This window comes from Grampus griseus (genome assembly GCF_964374135.1).
Source record: "Grampus griseus genome assembly, chromosome: 15".
NCBI lineage: Eukaryota > Metazoa > Chordata > Mammalia > Artiodactyla > Delphinidae > Grampus > Grampus griseus.
This window is the reverse complement of record NC_139009.1, coordinates 83680955-83704522: the sequence shown is the minus strand read 5'-3', so window position 1 is coordinate 83704522 and position 23568 is coordinate 83680955. Positions and strand designations below refer to the sequence as shown.

The 23568-nt window shown below is 48.3% G+C and overlaps 1 protein-coding gene across 1 annotated transcript in view; it reads right to left on the bottom strand.

Moving 5' to 3' along the window:
• Positions 1 to 220: 220 nt before the first annotated feature.
• The window catches only part of IL1R2 (interleukin 1 receptor type 2), a gene marked incomplete at both ends in the record, with an annotated part of 100525 nt that continues 77177 nt past the window's right edge, over positions 221 to 23568 (bottom strand). Inside the window, 8 exons of the mRNA XM_082672783.1 lie at positions 221 to 390; positions 3223 to 3365; positions 4769 to 4904; positions 7191 to 7253; positions 9364 to 9535; positions 12851 to 13031; positions 18868 to 19126; positions 19635 to 19762. Of these exons, the coding sequence (XP_082528909.1) occupies positions 221 to 390; positions 3223 to 3365; positions 4769 to 4904; positions 7191 to 7253; positions 9364 to 9535; positions 12851 to 13031; positions 18868 to 19126; positions 19635 to 19762 (1252 nt within the window). The remainder of the gene's footprint in view (positions 391 to 3222; positions 3366 to 4768; positions 4905 to 7190; positions 7254 to 9363; positions 9536 to 12850; positions 13032 to 18867; positions 19127 to 19634; positions 19763 to 23568) is intronic.

Here is a 23568-nt window from a genome sequence, read left to right as displayed (position 1 = left end):
CCTCTTATTCAAAGAGCACCTCAAGCCCACCCATGTGCACATTGGCCCCTGTGATTCAGTTTCAGAATAAACTTTACATGTCCACTTCAGTCTTTTACTACAAACCCACTATAAACACAGCAGCTCTGTTAAACAACGGAGGAAAAGAACAGCGTCCCTCAAAAACCAGGGCTGCTTGCGGAAGAAAGGACATCGTTTGACTTGAAGTATTTTATTTCCTTTATTTTACTCGGATAGGATTGAGAATCTGATGGCTGGTCTTTAACTCCATCATCAAATCATAGGCTTTTCCAGTTCTGCGTTTACACCGTCTGTGCATCCATATTCCCCCCAAAACCAAGAAGATGAGGGAAAGGGGGGCCAGTGTAATCTCCCAGGAGAACGTGGCAGCTGTAGGAAGAACAGACATGTGAGGGGTGAACACGCTCCTACCACCAAATAGGACATTGCCGCGCACTTTACAGAGAAGGAAGTGGTGTTTTGTCACTTCTAATAAACAGGTACTGATTTTCAGAAAGTATGTCTTACACTAAGATCAAGGATAGTTGAGGGTGACATCTGTGGCGTTAGGCAAACGAGCAAGGTAGAACAAATATCCATTGGAGAGAAGCAACGCAGAGCTGGGGGGGTGGGCAGGTGTCGATGGTCTAATTTTGTTCTACCCGTTGGGCTGTGTGCAATGAGATGCCGGTCTAGGTCTCTGCTAGCTGACTGTGACGTAGCCAGCACATAATCTGCCCTTTTCCGTGAGCATGGGTGTCATGAGGAGTCAGTAAAGTAACAAAGGAAAAGAAAAACTTTGAAGAAAGGGGCTTTAGGTGTCAAGATTATCGCTTGGATCCAGTTATTTTATATTCTACTCCTTGGTATCTCTGTGTTATGAAAATATAAGAAGCGATCCCTGGTGGCGCAGTGGTTAAGAATCTGCCTGCCAGTGCAGGGGACACGGGTTCGATCCCTGGTCCGGGAAGATCCCACATGCCGCGGAGCAACTAAACCCATGCACCACAACTACTGAGCCTGCGCTCTGGAGCCCGTGAGCCACAACTACTGAGCCCGCACGCCACAACTACAGAAGCCCATGTGCCTAGAGCCCATGCTCCGCAACAAGAGAAGCCACTGCAATGAGAAGCCCGTGCACCGCAAAGGAGACTAGCCCCCGCTCACTGCAACTAGAGAAAGCCTGCACGCAGCAACGAAGAGCCCTAACCCAGCCAAAAGTAAGATAAATTAAAAAATTAATTTATTTTAGAAAATATAGGAAGTATGGATAAAAAGTTAACAAGTGTTGAGGAGGAGGGATAAGTTAGGAGTTTGGGACTGACATATACACACTACTATATATAAAACAGGTAACCAACAAGGACCTACTGTATAGCACGGGGAAGTCTGCTCAATATTCTGTAATAACCTATATGGGAAAAGAATCTGAAAAAGAACGTATCTATGTATATGTATAACTGATTCACTTTGCTGTACACCTGAAACTAACAGAACATTGTAAATCAACTATAATATATAATAAAAACTAAATTAAAAAAGTTAACAAGCGCACGGATGATGAGGCTAGAAGTCTTCATTTTTAAGCTACTGTTTATCTTAGTCTGTGCAGGCGTTCGGGAATCGACAGTCTCAGACAATTTCTCCAGATGATTCTTCCACCTTAAAATCCCTCAAGGCTTAGAAACGAGTGAAGTTTTAATTTTCGGAGCAGCCATTTGGGGGCGCCTCTCAGCCCTGGTGAAAGGCTTTGACCTGTGCCCTCTGTGATCAGTCATGGCCGACCCAGCGAAGGACAGGCAGGGTCAGGGCTCATGTCTTAGAAATGTTTGCAGGTTCCCAGCATCAGGAGCAGACAAACCATGGCTTCCTTTGGGTCACGAGTCTGAAGCCCAGCAGTGGATCCCACTTTCTGTGGAATCCTCCACTTCCAAGTTTGTACCACCACCAACCCGCTCATGGAAATGATCTGGGACGTCAGCCTTCGCGTGTGTCCTAGGGCAACGGTTCTCAAACTTTAACATGAAAGGAGCTTGCTAAATTGCAGTCTTTGGCCTCACCCCAGAGAATCTGACTGGGTAGATCTGGGGGTGAGCCTAGGAATCTGCATTTTCAACTAGTGGCTCAAGTCAGCGATGCTGGTATGCATGGACCACAGTTGGAGAGAAGTTATACTGTGCTGTCGTTCCTGCCCTGAGGCTTACACACATTCTCAGCTTTCCAATTAGCTGAGGCAGCTAATTGGCAGCTGCAGCTGCCTCCCCTGCAAACACGGAATATGTGGGGCGGTTTGTGTTTATTGATTGTGCAGACTGCCCAGGAGGCAGGGTAAGGCTCCCGGTAGGGATCGCTTTGTCTCTTCCCTTCTTATCCTTCGTGCTGTCGACAGACCACATCACCCACGTCTCCCTTTCCTGCCCAGCGCTCAAACACTGAGAAGAAATCGATTTGTCAAAATGGTAAGTCAGGTTTTTCTTTTTTTTGTAAATGTCCTTCCGTGAGCACTGCGTTGGTTTGGCTACAGCCTTATACTTTATCTCCTGATGACCGATGGCTTTAACCCTGAAGCTGCCTGAGCCCTGCGTACCTTCCAGTTCCCAGCTCTCGGAGGATGAAATCTCTCAACCTCGGGATAAAAAGCATCCCACCCTCCTTGAGGGGTCATGAAAGTAGAGCTGGTCCTGCCAATCCAGGCAGAACCACTAGAGGACACAGGTTTTTTTTAAATCTATCGCAGAACCATTTTATCTTTTATACAAAAAAATCAGCTTCCTCTTTGTTTTTGTTTTTTTTTTTGCGGTACGCGGGCCTCTCACTGCTGTGGCCTCTCCCGTTGCGGAGCACAGGCTCCGGACGCGCAGGCTCAGCGCCCATGGCTCACGGGCCCAGCCACTCCACAGCATGTGGGATCTTCCCAGACCGGGGCACGAACCCACGTCTCCTGCATCGGCAGGCAGACTCTCACGGCGCCACTAGGGAAGCCCTCAGCTTCCTCTTTAAATTTTAGAGTACAATCTCCGAGCCTGCGCTCTGGAGCCCGTGAGGTGGCAGCCTCCACCCTACCAAAAAAGTCATAAAAAATGAGAGATCTGCTTTCTGTGCTCCGCTATCGGGAGACTCACGGGCCCTCCTCAGTTATCACCCAGAGCGTCAGGAGCTTTATTTAGCGTCCACAGAGCACCCAACACATAGCTTTTCCCTTTAATGTCCCCAAATCCATACCTTCTTTGACTGTGGTACGAAGCATCTGGAAACTCATTGTATTACGGACAACACATTTAAAGTCCGTGTGCAAATCCTCTCTTACGACTGGATCGAAAATCAGGGGCACTTCAATGTAATTCTCGTTATTTTCCGAGTATTCCCTAGGTGAGAAGACACTTAGTGAAACATAAAGTCTTTTCAACATAGACACCTGCACATTCTCAAGGCCCCACTGTGCTTGAGTGGATGTCACGATTTACCAAGTTAGAGGCACTTGCCATTATATTTGTTACGTATTTGGGAGAATTCCTAAGCCTGTTCCTGAAGGTGAGAGGGACCCTGAAGATGCTGGTCACTGGGATAGGTTACTTGTAACAAGGAGCTTGCAGAAGCCAGTTGAGTTTGGATAATGGGGGAGAAATCACTTTTTAAGGCCCTTGATGAACAAAGAACCAGTCGTAGGAATAGAAATGTCTAGTTTTGGGAAATTGGACCGTATCACCAAGAAATCATTTGCATATTGGAGGGCAGGGAGTTTCCAAGAATCCCGTCCTCCACGGTGTCTACTCTCAGCCCCGCTCACTGCCAACTCTCACTCTAGAAACTCAGGTGCAGATCCGAGGGCTGCAGATGGGCCGCCGTGGAGGCCCATCAACAGCACTGCCACGTGCAATGTTGCAGGAATCCGAAGATGCTTCACTACGATCTGTTAGCATGAATAAAAATATCATGGGTGTGGAGCCACTAGGACTATTTTTTTTTTAATCTATGGGGGGAAAATAGGCTCCTTTAAGCAAACAGGTAGTACGAGTAAGCTGACATGCGGCACGTGGGTTCTGCCCAAGCTTTTCACAACGAGAATTTTCAAGCAAACAGTCGCACTAACTACACGTAATTTCTATCCACTAAATTGCATCCAGAAAGACCTTTTTGGATAGGCCTTTCCAAAAAGACAAAAATTGGGCCAGCAAAAGTTCAGGCAACTTCAGAGTGCCGAAACTGTGATTTTAAAAACACTTTATAATTTGGAACACTGGAGGGTCTGCCTCCTCACAGGCAAATGGTTTCCATCTACAAGGCCTGATTGTTCTACTTTCAGAGTGAGAAAATATTTCCCGGAGATGAAGGCTTATGAGGACAGAATCCTCGCTTTCTTTCAGAGTAACCTTCCTTAGAGACTGGAAGGAAGCAGAGGCGGCTCTCGGATCCCGTGGCTAAGTTTCAGAGTCGTTTTAAGGGCTGTGGATGTTTGACTCTGCAATGCTCAAGGAAGAAAGATCTAATTAAACAGCTAGAAGAGGCAACACCAATGTCAAGTAGTAGGCTGCAGCTCATAGATTTAGAGAGAAGGCTTGATTCTCAAGAACAGGTGGTGATACTTAGCAAACCCAATGTTCAAGATTCTAAAAATCCAACGGAGTAGAAGAAAAAATATACATTTGTAATGTGGTGTGTGTGTCATATTGATGGGTTGGCTAGGACATTGTCTCTACAAGGAAGTGGAGTCTGCAGGGGGTTCACAACAGCTCTGCCCAGGGGACGAGGAAGATCTTCCCCCACTTACTGGCGCTGCCCCTCGGTCACGCGGTCCCCCTTGTAGGCATCCTCTACGTGTGTGTTGTTGGCAGTCCACCACAGCAAGGTGGTCGCCTGTATGCCAGCTCCCAGAAACACCTTACACGGGATTGTCAGTCTCGACCCTGTGACGGCAAGACGCAGCACATCAAATGTCAGAGCCCAGCCAGGGGACGGGGTCACATCAGCAGGTCTGAGCGGTGGATCTCCCCCCTCTTCTCAGACACCCTCACCAATTCTCTTCTTAGAAGGAAACTTAGTTCCCTCGAGCGATTCCATTCACTTAGAGCATCAGAATTTACCAAGGGTCTCCAGCTCTTTCCACTGGTCCTCAGGGCAGATGGAAACCCGGAGGCAAATGGCTCCCCCAAGGCCACGCGGCCCCCACAGAGCATTCTGAGTTCCAGAGCTGCCTCTTCCCACAGTTTATTCTTCTTGCCTCCAGAACTCCAGATCCAGAATCCAGAGGATCTGTCTCTTTGCCCACTGCTGGTCTCTGCTCTCCTGTTTCCCCTAGGAGCTCTCCATCCCTGGTCATGTTCATTTAGGATTAATCCTTTCAAAAGCCACTGTGTTTTACATGAATGGTGCCTTCTACAGTTGTGCGATATGATGGTCCTAGGTCCCCTGCCTCAATCGCTATGTTGGGTTCTTTTTAGTCACCAAAGGGGAGGAGGGGGAATAAATTCCTCGTGGGTAATGTGCCTCTCCGGGGTGTGTGCTTTAATGCACCTGGCCACGTCAGGCTCAGAAAGCCCACTTTTCTTCCTCCTTCACATCCCTTATGACCTTAAAGATTTCTCAGCCAAAAACAGCCCACTCGTTCTGGCCTCATATGACTCTGCCAGGCACATCAGTGCATATGCAAAGCAACGGGGCTGGAGACTCAGCTCCACTGGGCTGGGGAGCACAGAGGAGCAGGGGCGCTGGGGCGCTAGTCAGCGCTAACCCGGGTCCCCACTTCCCCAAGCTTCCAGGAGGCTCTTCTGAGAGCCAAGACGGCTGTTGGGAGCTGCAACTCAGGTGTCAGGCAGCAATTCCGGCGTCTGTGCAAAAGCCCTCCTTCTCCATGACCACCAATTAAAGTTAAAAATGTAAGCCCAAACACCAGACAAAAGAGGGAGGGAGGGAGGAAGGGAGGGAGGGAGGGAGGGAGGGAGATAACAGATAGATAATAGATAGATAGATGGATAGATGGGTGGTTAGATAGATAATAGATAGACGATGGATAGATAGATAGATGACAGATAGATAATAGATGATAGATGGATAGATGGGTGGTTAGATAGATAATAGATAGACGATGGATAGATAGATAGATAACAGATAGATAATAGATGATAGATGGATAGATGGGTGGTTAGATAGATAATAGATAGATGATAGATAGATAGATAGATGATATGTAGATAGACAGGACTCTGCAGCCAGGGTTTAATAAATGAGCATAAGACCTACAAAACCTCTATATAAAAACAGACACACAGAAAAGGTACAGGCCTCACAGACACACAGGCCTGCGTCTGAACCCCAGCCAGACCCGACTATGACTTTTTGACAGATACTGAGCCAGTGACCCCCTGGACAACTTTTCCTTCTGGAAATTCGGAGAAATAAGACCTCCCCACAGGGTTGATGTTGGCATTGAATGGCATCTTTTTTTTTTTTTTTTTTTTTGTGATACGCGGGCCTCTCACTGCCAGGGCCTCTCCTGTTGCGGAGCACAGGCTCCGGACGCGCAGGCTCAGGGGCCATGGCTCGCGGGCCCAGCCGCTCCGCGGCATGTGGGATCTTCCCGGACCGGGGCACGAACCTGTGTCCCCTGCATCGGCAGGCGGACTCTCAACCACTGCGCCACCAGGGAAGCCCTGAATGGCATCTTATCAGACTTAGCTGTGCTCAGTAAGAAAGTGCGTGCTGGCCAGGATGGTGAAAAATGGTGAAAACCTCTGTCATGCATTTTCCTTAACTCCCTTGACCCGCTGACCAGCTATGTTGGCGATAAGAAACTGTCTCTGGGGGAACCAGCAGGGGCAGAGTCGGAGTCTTGGGGAAACGCTGAGCGTCGGCCAAGTATTGGTAAAGTGAATTATTTTAAATACACTACAGGTGCTGACTTTCTGGGGCATCATGCCTTAATCCTTTCATGCAGTTAACAACAGCTACTAGAACGTTCTGAGTTTTGCACTGAGATTTTTGTAGGCAGGGTTTTCAAGAAGCAAAGTGTACATGTTTTCAGATAATGCCATTACTGACGGTATTTGGTAAAGGGAAACGTTCCCTCTCATTTGCTATTTCCCGCTGGGGTAGCGGGACCTGCAAACCCCACGGCAGGCACAGTCGGTGACACAGGGGTCCTGGGGCCCCAGCTTTGGGACTGCAGCCATCCAGGTGGGTTACACGGTCCTTACCCAGCGAAGCTGAGATGGTCTGGTGGGGGGAGATGATCACGGGAATCGTCTCCTCTTCTCTTTCTGAGAAAGATATGAGGAAAAGAGATTCAGTTAGGAAAGCCTTCATTGCAAGCTGAGGGTCAGGGTCTATTGTTTACCTAATTAACTGAATTATCTTTTACAGCAGGGCCAGCCATTGTGAGACTTGGCTTTTTCTGGCAAAGGAAACCGGCTCTCCACGAAATTGAGCCTCTTTGGCCAATGCCTTTCCCAGAAGAGAGATGACTGGAAGAAGCCACAGTTAAACACACATTCCACGAACAGATGTTCTCTGCTCTGTGGTAACAATTAACCATTCCGCTCCCCGGCTTCCTGAATGAATCCTTAACAGGAGCGTTCACCATGTCCACAGGATAGGTCTTACTCCAGAGGCTCTTCGCCCCAAAGTGTCTCTCCCCACTCCCTCGCTACCATCCCATGCGCCTGCCACAGAACCCTGGAGTCGCTTCCAAAGAAATAAAAAAGGCACAGGGGCCCCAGAACCACCTGTTCGTGATGCTGACCCCATACTGAGTGATAAACTCAGTAACCCAGCTTGGTCACCAGGGCTTTTTAGTTGAGGTGATTGACCCTTTGGGGGGTGGGGTGGGAATTGGAACCCAGCTCCCTGAGAGGCAGGTCCCCCAGAAGCTGGAAGAAACTGGGCATCTGAACTGGAGCAGAAAGGACAGTTGATGGGGGTGGACAGAGAGCTCTGCTCCATCCCCACCTCTTCCACTAAAGAGCATTTGAAACCCTAACAGGAATAAGCATTATGCAGCATCCCAGGAGAGCCCGGGGAGCAGCTGCTTCTCCACCAAGACCGGGAGCTTTCCCCTCCCCTCACGGTCACAGGGCTGCTGCACAGAGGCTGGGAGCAGAGAGGGGAGAAGAACGCCCCAAGGACGAGACGTTAATGCATCCGTGGGTCCCAATTCCAGGCTGCATCAGCATCACCGACACAAGGGTGGTGGGAGTGTTAAACACAGGCTGCTAATCGCTTCTGATTCAGTACGTCTGGGTTGGGGCCTGAGATCTTCCAGGTCTGATGAGTACCCGGGTGATGCCACTGCCGCTGGCCGAGGACCACCCTTTGAGAACGCCTGAGACACAGTGTGGTCCGGACACAGGATTATATGTAGGTTGGCGCCCCCTAGTGTTCCTGTGCAGTATCACATGAACAGGATAATTCGGGCCCCCTTCAAAGGCACGGGATTCTCAGGGGTCCCCGCTGTGCGGGAGTAAGGGGTTGATGTGAATGAATCTTCACAAGACGTTAAAAGAAAATAATCTAGAGATTTCCATTCATGGGAGACACGATTTTCCCTGTAGTAAAACTGAATCTCTGGATTCTCTGGGAGAAAAAAGTCTTTCCTCTCACAGACCAATTATGTAACCTTAATACAGTTCCAATGCTCTCTGAAACGTCCTTAAAAGACTCCAGTTGTGTAGTTACTCAGTGTATAAAACAAAGAAAAGCACCATAGTTTCCAGGGCAGGGGCTAGAACTGCCTCACTTGTGTGCCCTTTGCACCAAGCTTGATGTCCCACATGTAGGAGGCATGGAGGAAACAGTGGATAAACTTGACATGCTAATTGGTACTGTTCACAACATTATTTTCAGGTAGAACTCATTTAAACCAATGAGATCCCTCACTATTTAAAATCCTGGTTTCAAGGGTAACTAGACCTGCTTGGGAAAGACCAGAAAAGGGCAATTTTCACCACATATGCCAACGCATAGCCTTCTCACTGAAAAATCCAATAAAATCCTAGTAACCTAGAATTATACACAAAGTTACGGCAACCGTGTCCTGATAGGTGGCCCTGGAGGTGCAGGCCTTCCAAGGGGACCTTGCCAAGAGACCTTCCAAGAGAACCACTGTTTGGCTCCCTCTAGTGGTACATGTTTTAGCCTCAGACTCGGAACCCCGTCAACTACCCAGGGATTCACCATTCCTCAAAAAAACACCCTGCTTCCTCTCTTTCCAAGTGTCCTACACATCTTAGAAGCCTGATGCTTAGAGAGTTGCCATATCTGTTTTCCTTTCATACCAAAGACACTCAAAGAATTCTACAGGAACCCTAATTTTTTCCTTGCATGCTTGTTGCTGAACCAGGGTGCAGAGGTACCTTGATAGCAAGTACTCACTCTTAACACGGAGTTTGATATTCCTGGTGATGTTGTATTGCCTGCCTCTGTGGGCAAACGTCATGGCACACTGATAATAGCCCGCGTCCTCCAGAGACACATTGTTTACCAGTAAGCGAGTTCCCCTCACACTTAGAAATTTCTCGTTGTCTTGATCCAAAGGGACAGAATCCTTAAGAGAAAATGTTTTTCAAAGTTACGCTATATCTTAATTGACATCTCAAAAACTATGAACAGCACTGGTATTATCCGTCACTGTTGAATCTGCAATCCAAGAACCGCTCTGATATTTACTTTGCAAATATTGTCCTTTGGGACATACTTTTAACTGTATTTTTAGGAGGGGGAGTCTGTTAGCATATAACACGGGATGGCTGGGTTTGTTTAACCAGAATGTTTAAAGCACATTTGCTTTGGCACAATGGGAAAAAAAGAAACTATCTTCTTTGACAAAGTAGGCGATTAAAATATAAATATATTTATGGCATAACAGCTGCCTATAGAAACATCCAGAAAGGAGTGCTATGGGAAACATCCAGAAAGGAGTGCTATGGGAAACATCCAGAAAAGAGTGCTTGGGAAACATCCAGAAAGGGGTGTTATGATGTAGTCATGGCAACTTGGAGAACAAGGCTCAGAAGAGTTGATATTGCAGTAATCACTTTAAACATCATCTCAATTTTAGGAGTCAGTAGAGACAGAGAAAAATTTGTAAGACAAAAATAAATGTGGGGCTTCCCTGGTGGCAGAGTGGTTAGGAATCCGCCTGCCAGTGCATGGGACACAGGTTTGAGTCCTGGTCTGGGAAGATCCCACATGCCGTGGAGCAACTGAGCCCGTGCGCCACAACTACTGAGCCCACATGCCACAACTGCTGAAGCCCACATGCCTAGAGCCCATGCTCCACAACAAGAGAAACCACCACAATGAGAAGCCCACACACCGCAACGAAGAGTAGCCCCTGCTCGCCGCAACTAGAGAAAGCCTGAGCACAGCAACAAAGAACCAATGTAGCCAAAAACAAATAAATTTATTTTTAAAAATAATAATAAAAAAATAAATGTGAGACATGAGGCCACACTTCCTGTATGGACAAAAGGTACTGTGCATTCTACAGAGCAGACCCTCAAGAGGGAAGTCTCCAGTAACAGAGAACACACCCTCATGAGCACAAAATGTTCTCAGGAACATCTCTTTCAAAACCATGATGATTGCGAGGCTTCCCTAATGGTGCAGTGATTGCGAGTCCACCTGCCAATGCAGGGCACACAGGTTCAATCCCTGGTCCGGGAAGATCCCACATGCCACGGAGCAGCTGGGCCTGTGTGCCACAACTACTGAAGCCCACACACCTAGCTCCCATGCTCCGCAACAAGAGAAGCCACCACAATGAGAAGCCCGCGCACTGCAATGAAGAGTAGCCCCTGCTCGCCGCAACTAGAGAAAACCCGCACGCAGCAACAAAGACCCAACACAGCCAAAAATAAATTAATTAATTAATTTTTTAAAAAAGAAATGCCTTTAAAAAAATGATGATTGCAATAGTCATATATAACCTTGAGTCACTGCAGAGACTTTTTCTGAATGAGAACCCAGGCATAACTGGAATAGTTTGTCAACCACATAGCTCATGGAGTCTAACTGTACAATGTATTTAATTAAAGAAAGAGATTTCATTGTTCCCAGCATGAGTGATCAATATGAAAAAAGCCAAACAGGGCCCGGCAGCACAGTTATTCCAGGGCCTACGAGCCCCCAGGTCTCCCCCGTGTGGCAGGGATGTGTGGGTTCTGGCCTCTGGGGTCAGAGGTCTGGCTTCACCCTCTACCAGCTGCATGACCTTCAGCACATGCCTTACATTTCCGGTCTCTGTTTCCTAATCTGTAAAATGGAGATATTAACAACCCCTATTGCACTGCGTTCATGTCAGGGAGTTTAGAACAGACTTGTACACAGAACGTGCTCAGTAATGATTAGCATTCTTAGGACGGGAACAAATATTATTATTAAGCGCCACCATGATACCCTTGTCCACCCGAATTTATCGAGGACCATTTACAAATCAAGCACTGCACGAGGTGCTTCCCACACTGTGCTCCATGTAATCTCAAAACAACCTCAGGCAGTGGGAGTGACGAACTGCCGTCTTGCAGAGGGAACAGGTTTAAGAGGTAAAATAACTGACCAAGGCTATACAAAAGGTCAGTGAAGAAGCAGGGTTTCCAATCCAGACTGCTCAACCCCAGAACCTGTGCTCTTTCCTCTACGGTAAAACCCCTCACTTGACCTTTTTATGCTCTTACAAAACCAAGAGCTCCATAATTGGGCAGGTGAACTCCTAGGAGCTGGCTGTTCACTTTCTCCGAAAATCATTTAAAAGTTCCCAATATTAAATTGACATCCTAGAGATATCTTGTAGTTAGAATACCAGTCAACTGGTCAACCTATTTTTTGATTAAAAGGTTAGTTTCTATCCATTTTTAAACAAATAACTGTACTTTTCAGTATCAATCTATGGTGTATATCAGGAGTCGGCAACTTTTTCTGTAAAGGGCCAGAGAGTAAATATTTTAGGCCTACGGTCCACGTGGCCTCTGTTCAACTATTCAACTCTGCCGTTGCCCCACGAAAACACAGAAATAAATGAGCGTGTCCCAGCAAAACATTACTTATAGACACGGAGATTTGGGTTTTATATCATTTTCACGGGTCATGAAATATTATTCTTTTTTTTAACCACTTAAACAAGTGAAAGCTAAGCTGGTGAACATACAAAAGTGGGTGGCAGCTCAATTTTTGCCCACACCTGGTCTAAACAAGGGAGCCAATGATAGTAGGTATTTATTCAACCAGTCAGGACACGAAATTGTGTTTATATTTTACTCCTTTAACTCAAGGGCTGATTTTTATGTGCTTTCAAAAAACTCTATCAGGGCTTCCCTGGTGGCGCAGTGGTTGAGAGTCCGCCTGCCGATGCAGGAGACGTGGGTTCGTGTCCCGGTCCGGGAAGATCCGACGTGCCGCGGAGCGGCTGGGCCCGCGAGCCATGGCCGCTGAGCCTGCGCGTCCGGAGCCTGTGCTCCGCAACGGGAGAGGCCACGGCAGTGAGAGGCCCGCGTACCGCAAAAAAAACAAAACAAAACAAAAACAAAAACAAAAAAAAAACTCTATCAATATGTGTATCAAGTTGTTAAATAGTTCTTTCTAAAAATTTCTATAGATAAGCAACAGAGTGAAAAGCTCTTGTCTTCAGCTGTTATTTATTCTGCATTCATTTCCACTCTGTCTTTCCTAATCACCCTCTGAGGACACTTACCTAAGCCCTATCAAGGCTAACAGAGCATATTAATCATGGCCCTTTTTAAAATCGCTGGTTTAAAAAAACAGAAATATAAAAGTGAATATGTTGTCTTCAAATGAATATTTTATATCTTTCCTATGGCTCATCAAACACCTTTTCATTAAACGGCAATTCTTAAAGATGTACCTTGTACCATCGAATCTTCACATCAGTTTTGTTCCCGATGAATTCACTCAGATCAGGACAAACTAATAACCCAGAGGCTGACAAGGTTATAATTTGCGGGTAGAAGATGAGAGGCAGGGAAGCTTCTGTCTTCTCAAAAACCCTGAGCTCAACGGACATTTCGTCACAGTAAGAGGCATTTCTGATTTAAAAGGGAAAAAAAGGAATAATAAATGGCAAGGCAAAATGAAAATAAAACTAAATGAAATTAAGAATAATTCCCCAATCTCATTAAATTCTGCATTCTGTATTTTCCTCACTTGTATTGCAATACTTTTGTCCCTTGTCCTTTTGAATCTTTGGAGCACAAAAAAAAAAACCCATAATTTTCATATAGAAATGGTGATATATTCTGCATGTTTCCACAAAGGACCCTCCACAAGCCTGATTTCAAGACCATTGAGGGCCAGTAAAAAACCCTCAAGTCCTCTTCAAAGGGGCCTAAACCCTTCCAGGTTCCGGGGGAGGTTCTTGACCACAGCCCCAGTATGCTCCAAATTCCTGGTCCAGGCAACCTTATCTAGATGGAGATATTGTTTCCTAAGAGCCACTGTTTCCATATAAAGAAAGTCCTCTTCACTTCTCTTGGAAATCATTATCAACTGAAGTCAAATTTCAGAAAACTGCTGAGCACTTTGTATAAGATCTAGAAATGATTTTTGCAATACTGCACAGGGGAAATTAACTTGGTAAATTTGTTTGTTTGGTTTTTATTTATTTTTTTGGTGGGTCTAACTATAATCGCAATAGCATCATTCTATCAAGACCCTAGAACTGGGGAAAGGACAGAGGCAAAACATTGACAGAAACACAGACAATGTGGAGGGAAGGACAGAGGATATTAATTCAAACAATTTTTTGAAGTAGAAAAACATAAAGATATAATTAGCTCAGCTAAGCTGCTGGTGACCTACCTAAGAAACACTGGACATCAACACAATGAGCATGTGTGTTTTATGGGGTTGGGAGGGAGGGGTACAGCAAAATGTAAAAAATTTCTATACCCAAAGAAGGAGCAAAATGTGAAAATTATATGTGAAGGTAGTAAGGGATAAATGCTTACTACCTGAAAGCAAAAAGAAATTAATTCAAATTTCTACTTCATATCTGGTTGAAGAAAGGAAAAAGACGAAAAACATTTTATGCATGAAGAAATGCAGACAGCTATCACCTTGAAGAATGCATAATCTCACTGCAAATCGAAGAAATGTTAATGAGGGCAAGTCTGAAGAACAGAGCACACCTGAAAATAGTCCTCCCAGCAGCTCCTGGGGAGGAGAGCATGCCAGGCTCTGTGCTCTGCAATACATCATTTCATTTACTCTCCAACCCTGTGACACTACTGTATCACTTTTAGATGAGGAAAATTAGGTATGCAGAAAGTAAGTAAATTCCTAAGGTTAGAGCCTCTAAGAGGTCAAACCAAGGTTAGAAGCCAGTAGGGCTGTGGGAAAACCTGTAAGTCAGGGCATTACATCCAGACACCAAGCTTACGAGACATATTGAGAGTTACAAACCTGTTCGCATTACTGATCTGGTCATCCCCCTTGGGCAACAGACCCCCCGTGGAAATAACTCAAAAGAAAGATGGGTGGGGAAATCATTTGATCGATCACCACTCATATTCCCCATGTAGTGTGGCAGCCCCACAGCAAAGAGGTGGTTGTCATTTGTGCCATCCACCAGATATGTCCTGTCCCCCATCCAGAGCAGACGGTGGGGTTACAGGTCCTGGCACTGAGACTTGGGGGCTGCGTAGCCCAGCAGCATCACCTTGCCCACCCTGATGGACAGAACAGCTATGTGGGTTCCAGGTCACAAAATTATAAACAGCACAGGAGCAGGGCCATTTTATGCCCTGTGATTGTAAATGCCAAAGGGCATTATAGCAGCTGCTGGTGATTCTTGCTCTATTAGACCCCAATCCCGAAGCTGGAAGAGAGTTTTAGAGGTCAGCCAGGGGAACTCTCCCACGAGCTACAAAAGATTAACCCACATCGGGTTTCCCTGGCCTCTCAATCCCTGATCTCTTTTTTTCTACAAGAATACAAAACAAAATAAGGTATTAAGCACAAATTTTTTAATCACGTATAAAAACAAACTTTAAGGCAAATATGACTCAGCTCACATCTCCCTAATTTTTGCATGTTATCACTTCAGTAGTAAATAAGTCTTGCATTTGGGGAAAGAAAGGCCATTTCCATGTGCATATTGACACCTACAATGGTGCTCCCCATACTCTATGCTTCATATGCTGTGATTTCACAGAACCCTCCCAACAAACCTCTTTACAAAGGAGAAAACTGAGGCCCGTAAGTATCAAATAATAAGACCAAGGTCCTACCAGGTAGCAAATGAGGGCTAAGATTCACATCCATATCATTCTGACTCCAAATTCCATCCTATTTCTACCATGCTATTAAGTTTTCCTCATAGTGTTCCTTAGAAAAACGTTAGAATTTTTGACACTAAAAAGAAAGAAAAATGATGCATTTATAGCTATTGTAAAATCAGATATCCAGGGACTTCCCTGGTGGCACAGTGGTTAAAAGTCCGCCTGCCAATGCAGGGGACACAGGTTCAAGCCCTGGTCTGGGAAGATCCCACGTGTGGTGGAGCAACTAAGCCCATGCGCCACAACTATGGAGCCTGCACTCTAGAGCTCACGAGCCGCAACTACTGAGCCCACGTGCCACAACTACTGAAGCCCGTGCGCCTAGAGCTTGGGCTCTGCAACAAGAGAAGCCACTGCAATGAGAAGCCCGGGCACCACAACGAAGAGTAGCCCCTGCTCACTGCAACTAGGCAAAGCCTGCACAGCAACAAAGGCCCAACACAGCCAAAACTAAAAATAAATATATTGATTAATTGTTTTAATAATAAAAAATAATAAGTGAAAAATACAGATGAAATCAAATTTAATAAAATATATTTTTTAAAAAAGTCAGATATCCACATTTCTCTGATATGAAAATATGAGATTGTGTGCCTGCTTCCATTGACAGGACTGAAAACACACACACACACACACACACACACACACACACACACACACACACCATCTAGGACTGGGGTTGATATTGTCTGAAATTCTCCCATTCACCAGTAATTTCTTTGTGCTGAGAATGTCACTTTCTTTGGCTGTCTTTCTAAATGTAAATACTCATGGGCACAGTTTCTCCTTAAGTCAAATGAATTTATGAAATCTGGGGAGACACTGAAGCTGGCTGGTGAGGATAATTAGAGCCTTGGGGTGGAAGAGAGGCAGCAGCTGAAGAAACAAGGCCAAGAAGAGTATTTCCCAGTCACGCCAATGGTCTGCCCTAATCCTTTCAGAAGAACTAATTTGGGCTTCCCTGGTGGCGCAGTGGTTGAGAGTCCACCTGCCAAGGCAGGGGACACGGGTTCGTGCCCCGGTCCGGGAAGATCCCACATGCCGCGGAGCGGCTGGGCCCGTGAGCCATGGCTGCTGAGCCTGCGCATCCGGAGCCTGTGCTCCGCAACGGGAGAGGCCACAGCAGTGAGAGGCCCGCGTACCGCAAAAAAAAAAAAAAAAAAGAACTAACTCAGGAAATGTTTAAGGCTGCCAACACTAGGCCTACAACTTTCTCCTTCAAGAAGCAGCAAGGTATGCCTAGACCATTCAATGGGGAAAGGACAGTCTTTTCAATAAAAGGTCTTAGGAAAACTGGTTAGCCACATGCAAAAGAATGAAGTTGGCCCATGAACTTACCCTTATACAAAATTTAACTCAAAATGGATCAAAGACCAAAACATAAGAGCCAAAACTATAAACATGTTTAGAAGAAAACACAGAGGGAAATCTTCATGGCATTAGACATGATTTCTTGGCTACGACATGAAAAGCGCAGGTAACCAAAGAAAAATTAGATAAATTGAACTTTATCAAAATTTAAAACTTTTGTCCATCAAAGGACATTATCAGCAGAGTGCAAAGGCAACCCATGGAATGCAAGGAAATATTTGCACGTCATATACCTGGTAAGGCATTGATATCCAGAATACATAAGGAATTCCTACAACTCAAAAACAAATAAACGAGCAACTTGATTTTAAAGTGGGCAAACGACTTGAATACACATTTCTCCAAAGAAGATACACAGATGGCCAGTAAAGCACACGGAAAGATGCTCAAGGTCACTAATCATCAGGGAAATGCAAATCAAAATCACAGTGATGCTACCAACTGTAAAATAGCTAGCTAGTGGGAAGCAGCCGCATAGCACGGGGAGATCAGCTCGGTGCTTTGCGACCACCTAGAGGGAGGGGATGTGGGGATGTATGTATACATATTCACTTTGTTATACTGATTCACTTTGTTAGACAGCAGAAGCTAACACAACATTGTAAAGCAATTATACTCCAATAAAGATGTTAAAAAAAATCACGGTGATATACCACTTCACCCCCATCAGAATGGCTATCAAAGAACAGAAAATAATGTGTTGGTAAGGATGCTGAGAAATTGGAACCCTGTACCTTGCTGGAGGGAATGGAAAATGGTCTGGCCACTGTGGAAAACAATACAAGTTCGTCAAAATTAAATATAGAACTACCATACGATCCACCCATTCCATTTCTGGGTAGATACTCAAAAGAATTGAAATCGGGGACTCATTTTTGTACAGCCATGTACAAACAGCATTATTCACAACAACCGAAAGGCAGAAGCAGCCTAAGTGTCCCTTGATGGATAGATGGATAAACAAAATATGGTATGTACAGCTGACCCTGGAACAACACAGGTGTGAACTGTGTGGGTCCCCTTGCACACACATTTTTTTCAACAGCAAATACTACAGCATCACACCGTCCATGTTGGGTGGATCCACGGACACAAAACTGAGGGTCCTGAGAGGCCGTGGATACTGAAGGCTGTGACTGTAAGTTACATGCAGACTGTTGACTTTAGGGGTCGGGGCCCCTCACCCCCGTGTTGTTCAAGGGTCAACTGTACATATAACGGAATATTCTTCAGCCTTAAAAAGGAAGGACATTTTGACACCTGCTGCAACATGGATGAACCTTGAAGACATTGTGCTGAGTGAAATAAGCCAGTTACAAAAGGACAAAGACTGTGGTGCTTGGAATATGAGGTACTTGGAATAGTCAAATTCATCGAGACAGAATAAAGGTAGAATGGGGGTTGCCAGGAGCTGATGGGGAGGGGAAACTGAAGAGCTGTTCAGTGGGGACAGAGTTTCAGCTTGGGAAGATGAAAAGAGTTCTGGAGCAAACCATGTGGATGTACTTCACACAACTGAATGGTACACTTAAAAAGGGTTAAAATGGTAAATTTAATGTTATGCTTATGTTACCACAATTAAAGGGGAAAAAAAAGCAACAGGGCAATGAGGAAGGGGACTACGCCCCAGGTCAGGAGCTGTGGGTTCCAGCCTCACCTCCACACCCACCACCTGGGAGAACTTTGTAAGCGAGCTTGGTCCCCCCAGGTGTGCAATAACCAGTTGGATTAACTTCTTCCTAAAGTCTCACCTGGGTCCCCTGTTCTACTCAGCGTCCTACATCTATTTCTTGGGTCCTTGTGGATTCAGCAGTGAACAAAACAAACCAAGTCCCTGTCCTCTGGAGTTTACGTTCTAACAGGGTAGACAAACCTTAAGTACACAAAACACATATGTGTGTGACAGATGAGGAAACATAAGCACAGGGTAAGGGGAGAGTGACAGGAGTCCTGCTTTAGATAAAGTGGCCAGGGACGTCCTCTCCGTAGAGGGGACACCTGAGCAGAGACTTCAAGTGAAGGGAGAGAGGGCGCCATGAGGACATCTGTGGACAGGCTCTCAGGTAGGAGGTATTTCAGTGACAGTGAAGCGGACGTAAGGTGGGTTCCCACCTGTGCGCCGGGTTTTGAAATCCAGGTGGTCACGGAAACGCCATGCAAGCATCCATTCCGCAAGGGCCCCCCTTCCCACCCTCATCCCAGAGGGGCTGACCTGACAGTGCAGATGTAGGTGCCAGAGTCCCCCCGCGAGGCTGGTACAATCCACAGGCTGCCGTCCTGGACCCACACTCGCAGCTCTTCCTCCCCCGGGACCATCGTGGCGGAGTTGTTTCTACGCCATGTCACACTGACGTGGGTGGTAGCAGAGTCCCAGTATGGCCCCTGGGGGCACCTCATGGCCACAGGCTCCCCTTCTACCTTGAACCTGGTTTTGGGATGCCTGCCATGAAACTGGCAGCTTCCTGCAGCCACTGAATGACAAAGAACCCACAGTCAGGCTTTGGGTCCATCCGAGGAAGCCACGTGCCCCGGACAACGTGGGGGCCCCATGAACCCCTCCTCTCACAGAGATCTCAAAACCCCCAAATAACAAGGTTAGGGCTACTATCAAGTCCCATCGACATTTTGTGGGAAAAGTTAAGTCAGGTTCACACGATGACAAAAAAAATTTTGGCCTTATTTTTGCCTTGTCATTCAAAGTCGATCCTGATTGAGTTCAGCTTCCTTGCAGCAGGTCGTACGGTTAAAATCCAAAGGCACCTTTTGTCAAGGGCAAAAGCAGGGTCTCTTCGGTTTGCTCCTTTGGCAGGAATGACCGATGCCCAGGGCAAGCTCGTGAACCAGAGGAGACGGGCAAGAGGAAGGCTCCGTCACCTACCAACACCTTGCTTTTTGAGGACAACAGAACCTCCCTAGAGAAGCAACTCCTTTCCCCAGAGAAGCTGCAGGCACGTCCCCTCCAGCTGAGTCACTTCTTACCCATGTGTTCCTCAGGCCGGATGGTGAAGAGAGAGACACACAGCAACCACATGGACCAGGTGAACATCACTCCCGGGAACTTCTGGAGGACACAGGAAGTGGAGACCGCAGGCCCAGCACCCCGCAGCCTAGAGGAGGACACAGAGGAGGGGTCACCAAGAACCACTGACGCCCAAACAGAGAACCCCTTGAGGATGGTCCCTGGGGTGGGTTCCGGAGGTCTCCCCTGGTGACCAAAACCCTTTTGCCTGGAGTTTTTAACAAGAAAACTCAAATATTTGAATTTCTTCCTCTACAGCAACTCTCACTGGATAGGAGTCTGTCTCTTAAGTGTTTCTCTCTCCTGAAGCGTGCCTTAGCACTCCCTGCCCCTTGGCCTGATAGGCTCTTTCGTCACCTAAGGCCACTGCTAGGGTCTGGGCTCAGGCATCACCCTTGGTGAGGTCTTCCCTGACCTTCCCGTAAAGTGGCACCACCTTCTGCCCCAGTGCTCGATTTCCTTTCCTGCTCTGTTGCTGCCGATGGCGTTTATCCTTAACTATGTCTCTTCTCTCCAGCATGTAAGCTCCATGTGCTCGGGACCCTACTTTATTTTATTCACCGCTGTCTCCTAACTCCTACTCGTTGAGTGAAGGGATGAGTGAATGCATCACCAGAAGTCGAAAGTTCCTTATATTTTACTGGTCAGAGAACTCTTCCTAGAGTCTTTATGGGTTAACTTAGTTTACATACAATTCTGACACGCGCTGAGGGATTCAGCAGACCCTCTGAGCTAGAGCATCCCCGAGGGAAAAGCAAAATGAGGGCCAAAAAGTGAATAATTTATACAAGCTCACGAAGCATTCCTCCCTACCAACCTCCCCAAGGCTGGAGTACCAGATGCCTCTGCATCTCCCCGTGGTCCCTCTGCATCTCCCCGTGGTCCCTCTGCATCTCCCCATGGTCCCTCTGCATCTCCCCGTGGTCCCTCTGCATCTCCCCGTGGTCCCTCGGCATCTCCCCGTGGTCCCTCTGCATCTCCCCGTGGTCCCTCGGCATCTCCCCGTGGTCCCTCGGCATCTCCCCGTGGTCCCTCGGCATCTCCCCATGGTCCCTCGGCATCTCCCCGTGGTCCCTCTGCATCTCCCCGTGGTCCCTCCCACGCTTTATCGCAGTCACCTGTTGTATCGCTAGCTGCTGCCACAACAATACTGCTAACGAGCCAGCCGCGAACTGAATGCCATACGACACCAGCCGTTTGTTGTTGCTCGCAGGTCTGTGTGTCAGAGGGAGCTTCGCTGACCTAGATTACGCTGGGTTAGTCTCGGCTCCAAGCTTCAGGTGGGACCCAAGTCAGCTCCATGGGTGTCTCGCCCTCCTTGGACCAGTGACTTCCTGGGAGATGATCTTCTCATGTGATGGCAAAACTCAAACGATGTGGGCGAAAGCACTCGCTCAGAACTAGCTCACTCTTTCTGGCCCACATTCCGTTGGCCAAAGCAAGACATGTGGCCAAACTGCCATTTGTGGGACCAGGAAATACCCCCACCTGGAGTGGGAGGAGCTGCAAAGTTACACCAGGAGGGGGATGAAGTGGGAGCCATCAGGCCATCCAGCACACCTGTGGCTTGTCTGGATCCCACGGGTGGGGACGGCCTTGAGGACAGAGGCTGGGTCTTATTCACAGCCTTTGTGGACTACACAGTGCCCAGTTCCAGAAGTTACCAGGGAATGTGTACGATTGAAAGTCCACCAGGGAGTTGGGAGTGATGAGTGAATCCAGAAAAACATCCTTACCGGTACCTCCTCCCCATATCCTTGAAGGAGTCTGACATTTTCCCTGTTCCTGGCACAGATGCAGTTCTGAATGTCTCCTAGTAAAACCACATGGCTCTTAACTGGCCAGGGCAGGGTTGGCAGACAGAGGAAGTAACCCTTGCACTCTAGAAACCCCCCTCCCCATCAATGGGGAACCATCAGAAGACAGGAGCTCAGAGCTGCGTCCTGGACCCCCGCTCACAAGTCTCACCTGGACCCCCAGCCCCACTTGGGCTTCCCAACACCCCGGTCTGGACCCACAAGCCCCACCTGGACCCCCAGCCCCTCCTGGGCTTCCCAACCCCCTGGCCTGGACCCCCAAGTCCCACCTGGACCCCCAGCCCCGCCTGGACCCCCAGCCCCGCCTGGGCTTCCCAACCCCCCCCCCCACCTGGACCCACAAGTCCCTCCTGGGCTTCCCGACCCCCCGGCCTGGACCCACAAGCCCCACCTGGACCCCCAGCCCCGCCTGGGCTTCCCAACCCCCCCCCACCTGGACCCACAAGTCCCTCCTGGGCTTCCCAACCCCCCAGCCTGGACCCACAAGCCCCACCTGGACCCCCAGCCCCGCCTGGGCTTCCCGACCCCCAGTCCTGGACCCCCAGCCCCGCCTGGACCCCCAGCCCCGCCTGGGCTTCCCGACCCCCAGTCCTGGACCCCCAGCCCCGCCTGGACCCCCAGCCCCGCCTGGGCTTCCCAACCCCCCCCCCCACCTGGACCCACAAGTCCCTCCTGGGCTTCCCGACCCCCCGGCCTGGACCCACAAGCCCCACCTGGACCCCCAGCCCCGCCTGGGCTTCCCGACCCCCAGTCCTGGACCCCCAGCCCCGCCTGGACCCCCAGCCCCGCCTGGGCTTCCCAACACCCCCGCCTGGACCCCCAAGCCCCGCCTGGGCTTCCCAAACCCCAGCCCTGGACCCCCAAGTCCCACCTGGACCCCCAGCCCCACCTGGACCCTCAAGTCCCACCTGGGCTTCCCAACACCCCCGCCTGGACCCCCAAGCCCCGCCTGGGCTTCCCAACCCCCAGCCCTGGACCCCCAAGTCCCACCTGGACCCCCAGCCCCACCTGAACCCCCAAGCCCCGCCCGGGCTTCCCAACACCCCCCCCCACCCTCCCACCCCCCCACCCCCGCGCCAGATCCCCGGCCGAGGCGGTTTTCTCGGTTCTTCTCTGTGAACTTTGGCACAGTAGCCACTTTACTGCAACCTCTCCAGGAAGTGGCTTCAGAGGATTAAACCACAAGCACATAGCAGTGATCGTTTTCAACAACTGAAACCTCAGCAGCGGGCTGTTCCCAGAACTGCCATAGTGAGGGAGACGGTCAGTCTTTGCAGGCCCAGAGGGAAAAGTTCGTTTTGCAGAAGTTTGCAAGCAAAATGCTATTTTCCTGCCCTATTTTCTTTAAACGTGTCTTTAAATGACAGGCAATTTGACATTTCTGCTTGAATCTGAGGTGACCTTCTTACTGGAAGAAAGAAGTTTTAAAGGTAGCTCGTTCCAAGCATTTGAGTTACAATTCTGGCTTTATGTTTTCCTTTGTCAGATAACCGTGTTTCCCAGTACTCAGTGTAAACGCACAGAAGAATAGGAGGCGAAGCAGGGCCGGGCATAAGAAAATGACCCGAAAAATGTGTGAAGAATTGAAGAAAAATAATGCAGTAAGGTGGAAACTGCTGATGGCCCAGCCTGAGCCAGGGGCGCCAGTGGCAGGGGGAGGGGGGAGGGGGAGGGGAGCGGGAGGGGGAGGGGAAGGGGGAGGGGAGGGGAGGGGCAGGGGAGGGGAGGGGAGGGGAGGGGGGGGAGGGGAGGGGAGGGGAGGGGAGGGGAGGGGAGGGGAGGGGAGGGGAGGGGGAGAGCACCTGAGCAGCATCCCCCTTGGCCCTCGCTAAGGCCCAGGTGACAGTACCTGCCTGTGACCCTGGGTCTGCCTCCTGCTCAAGGGTGGCACATGGAGCCTAAGGGTGTGTAGGTGTTTACTTCACCTTTTAGTTTAATTCTGAACAATTCCAACAGACTAAAAGATTGCAGGAATAGTATAATAACACGAGTATGAGTCTTACCTCGGTTCACCAATTTTTAACATTTTGCTTTATTCTCATTTTCTCTGTTTCTTTCTTTCTGTCTGTCTGTTTCT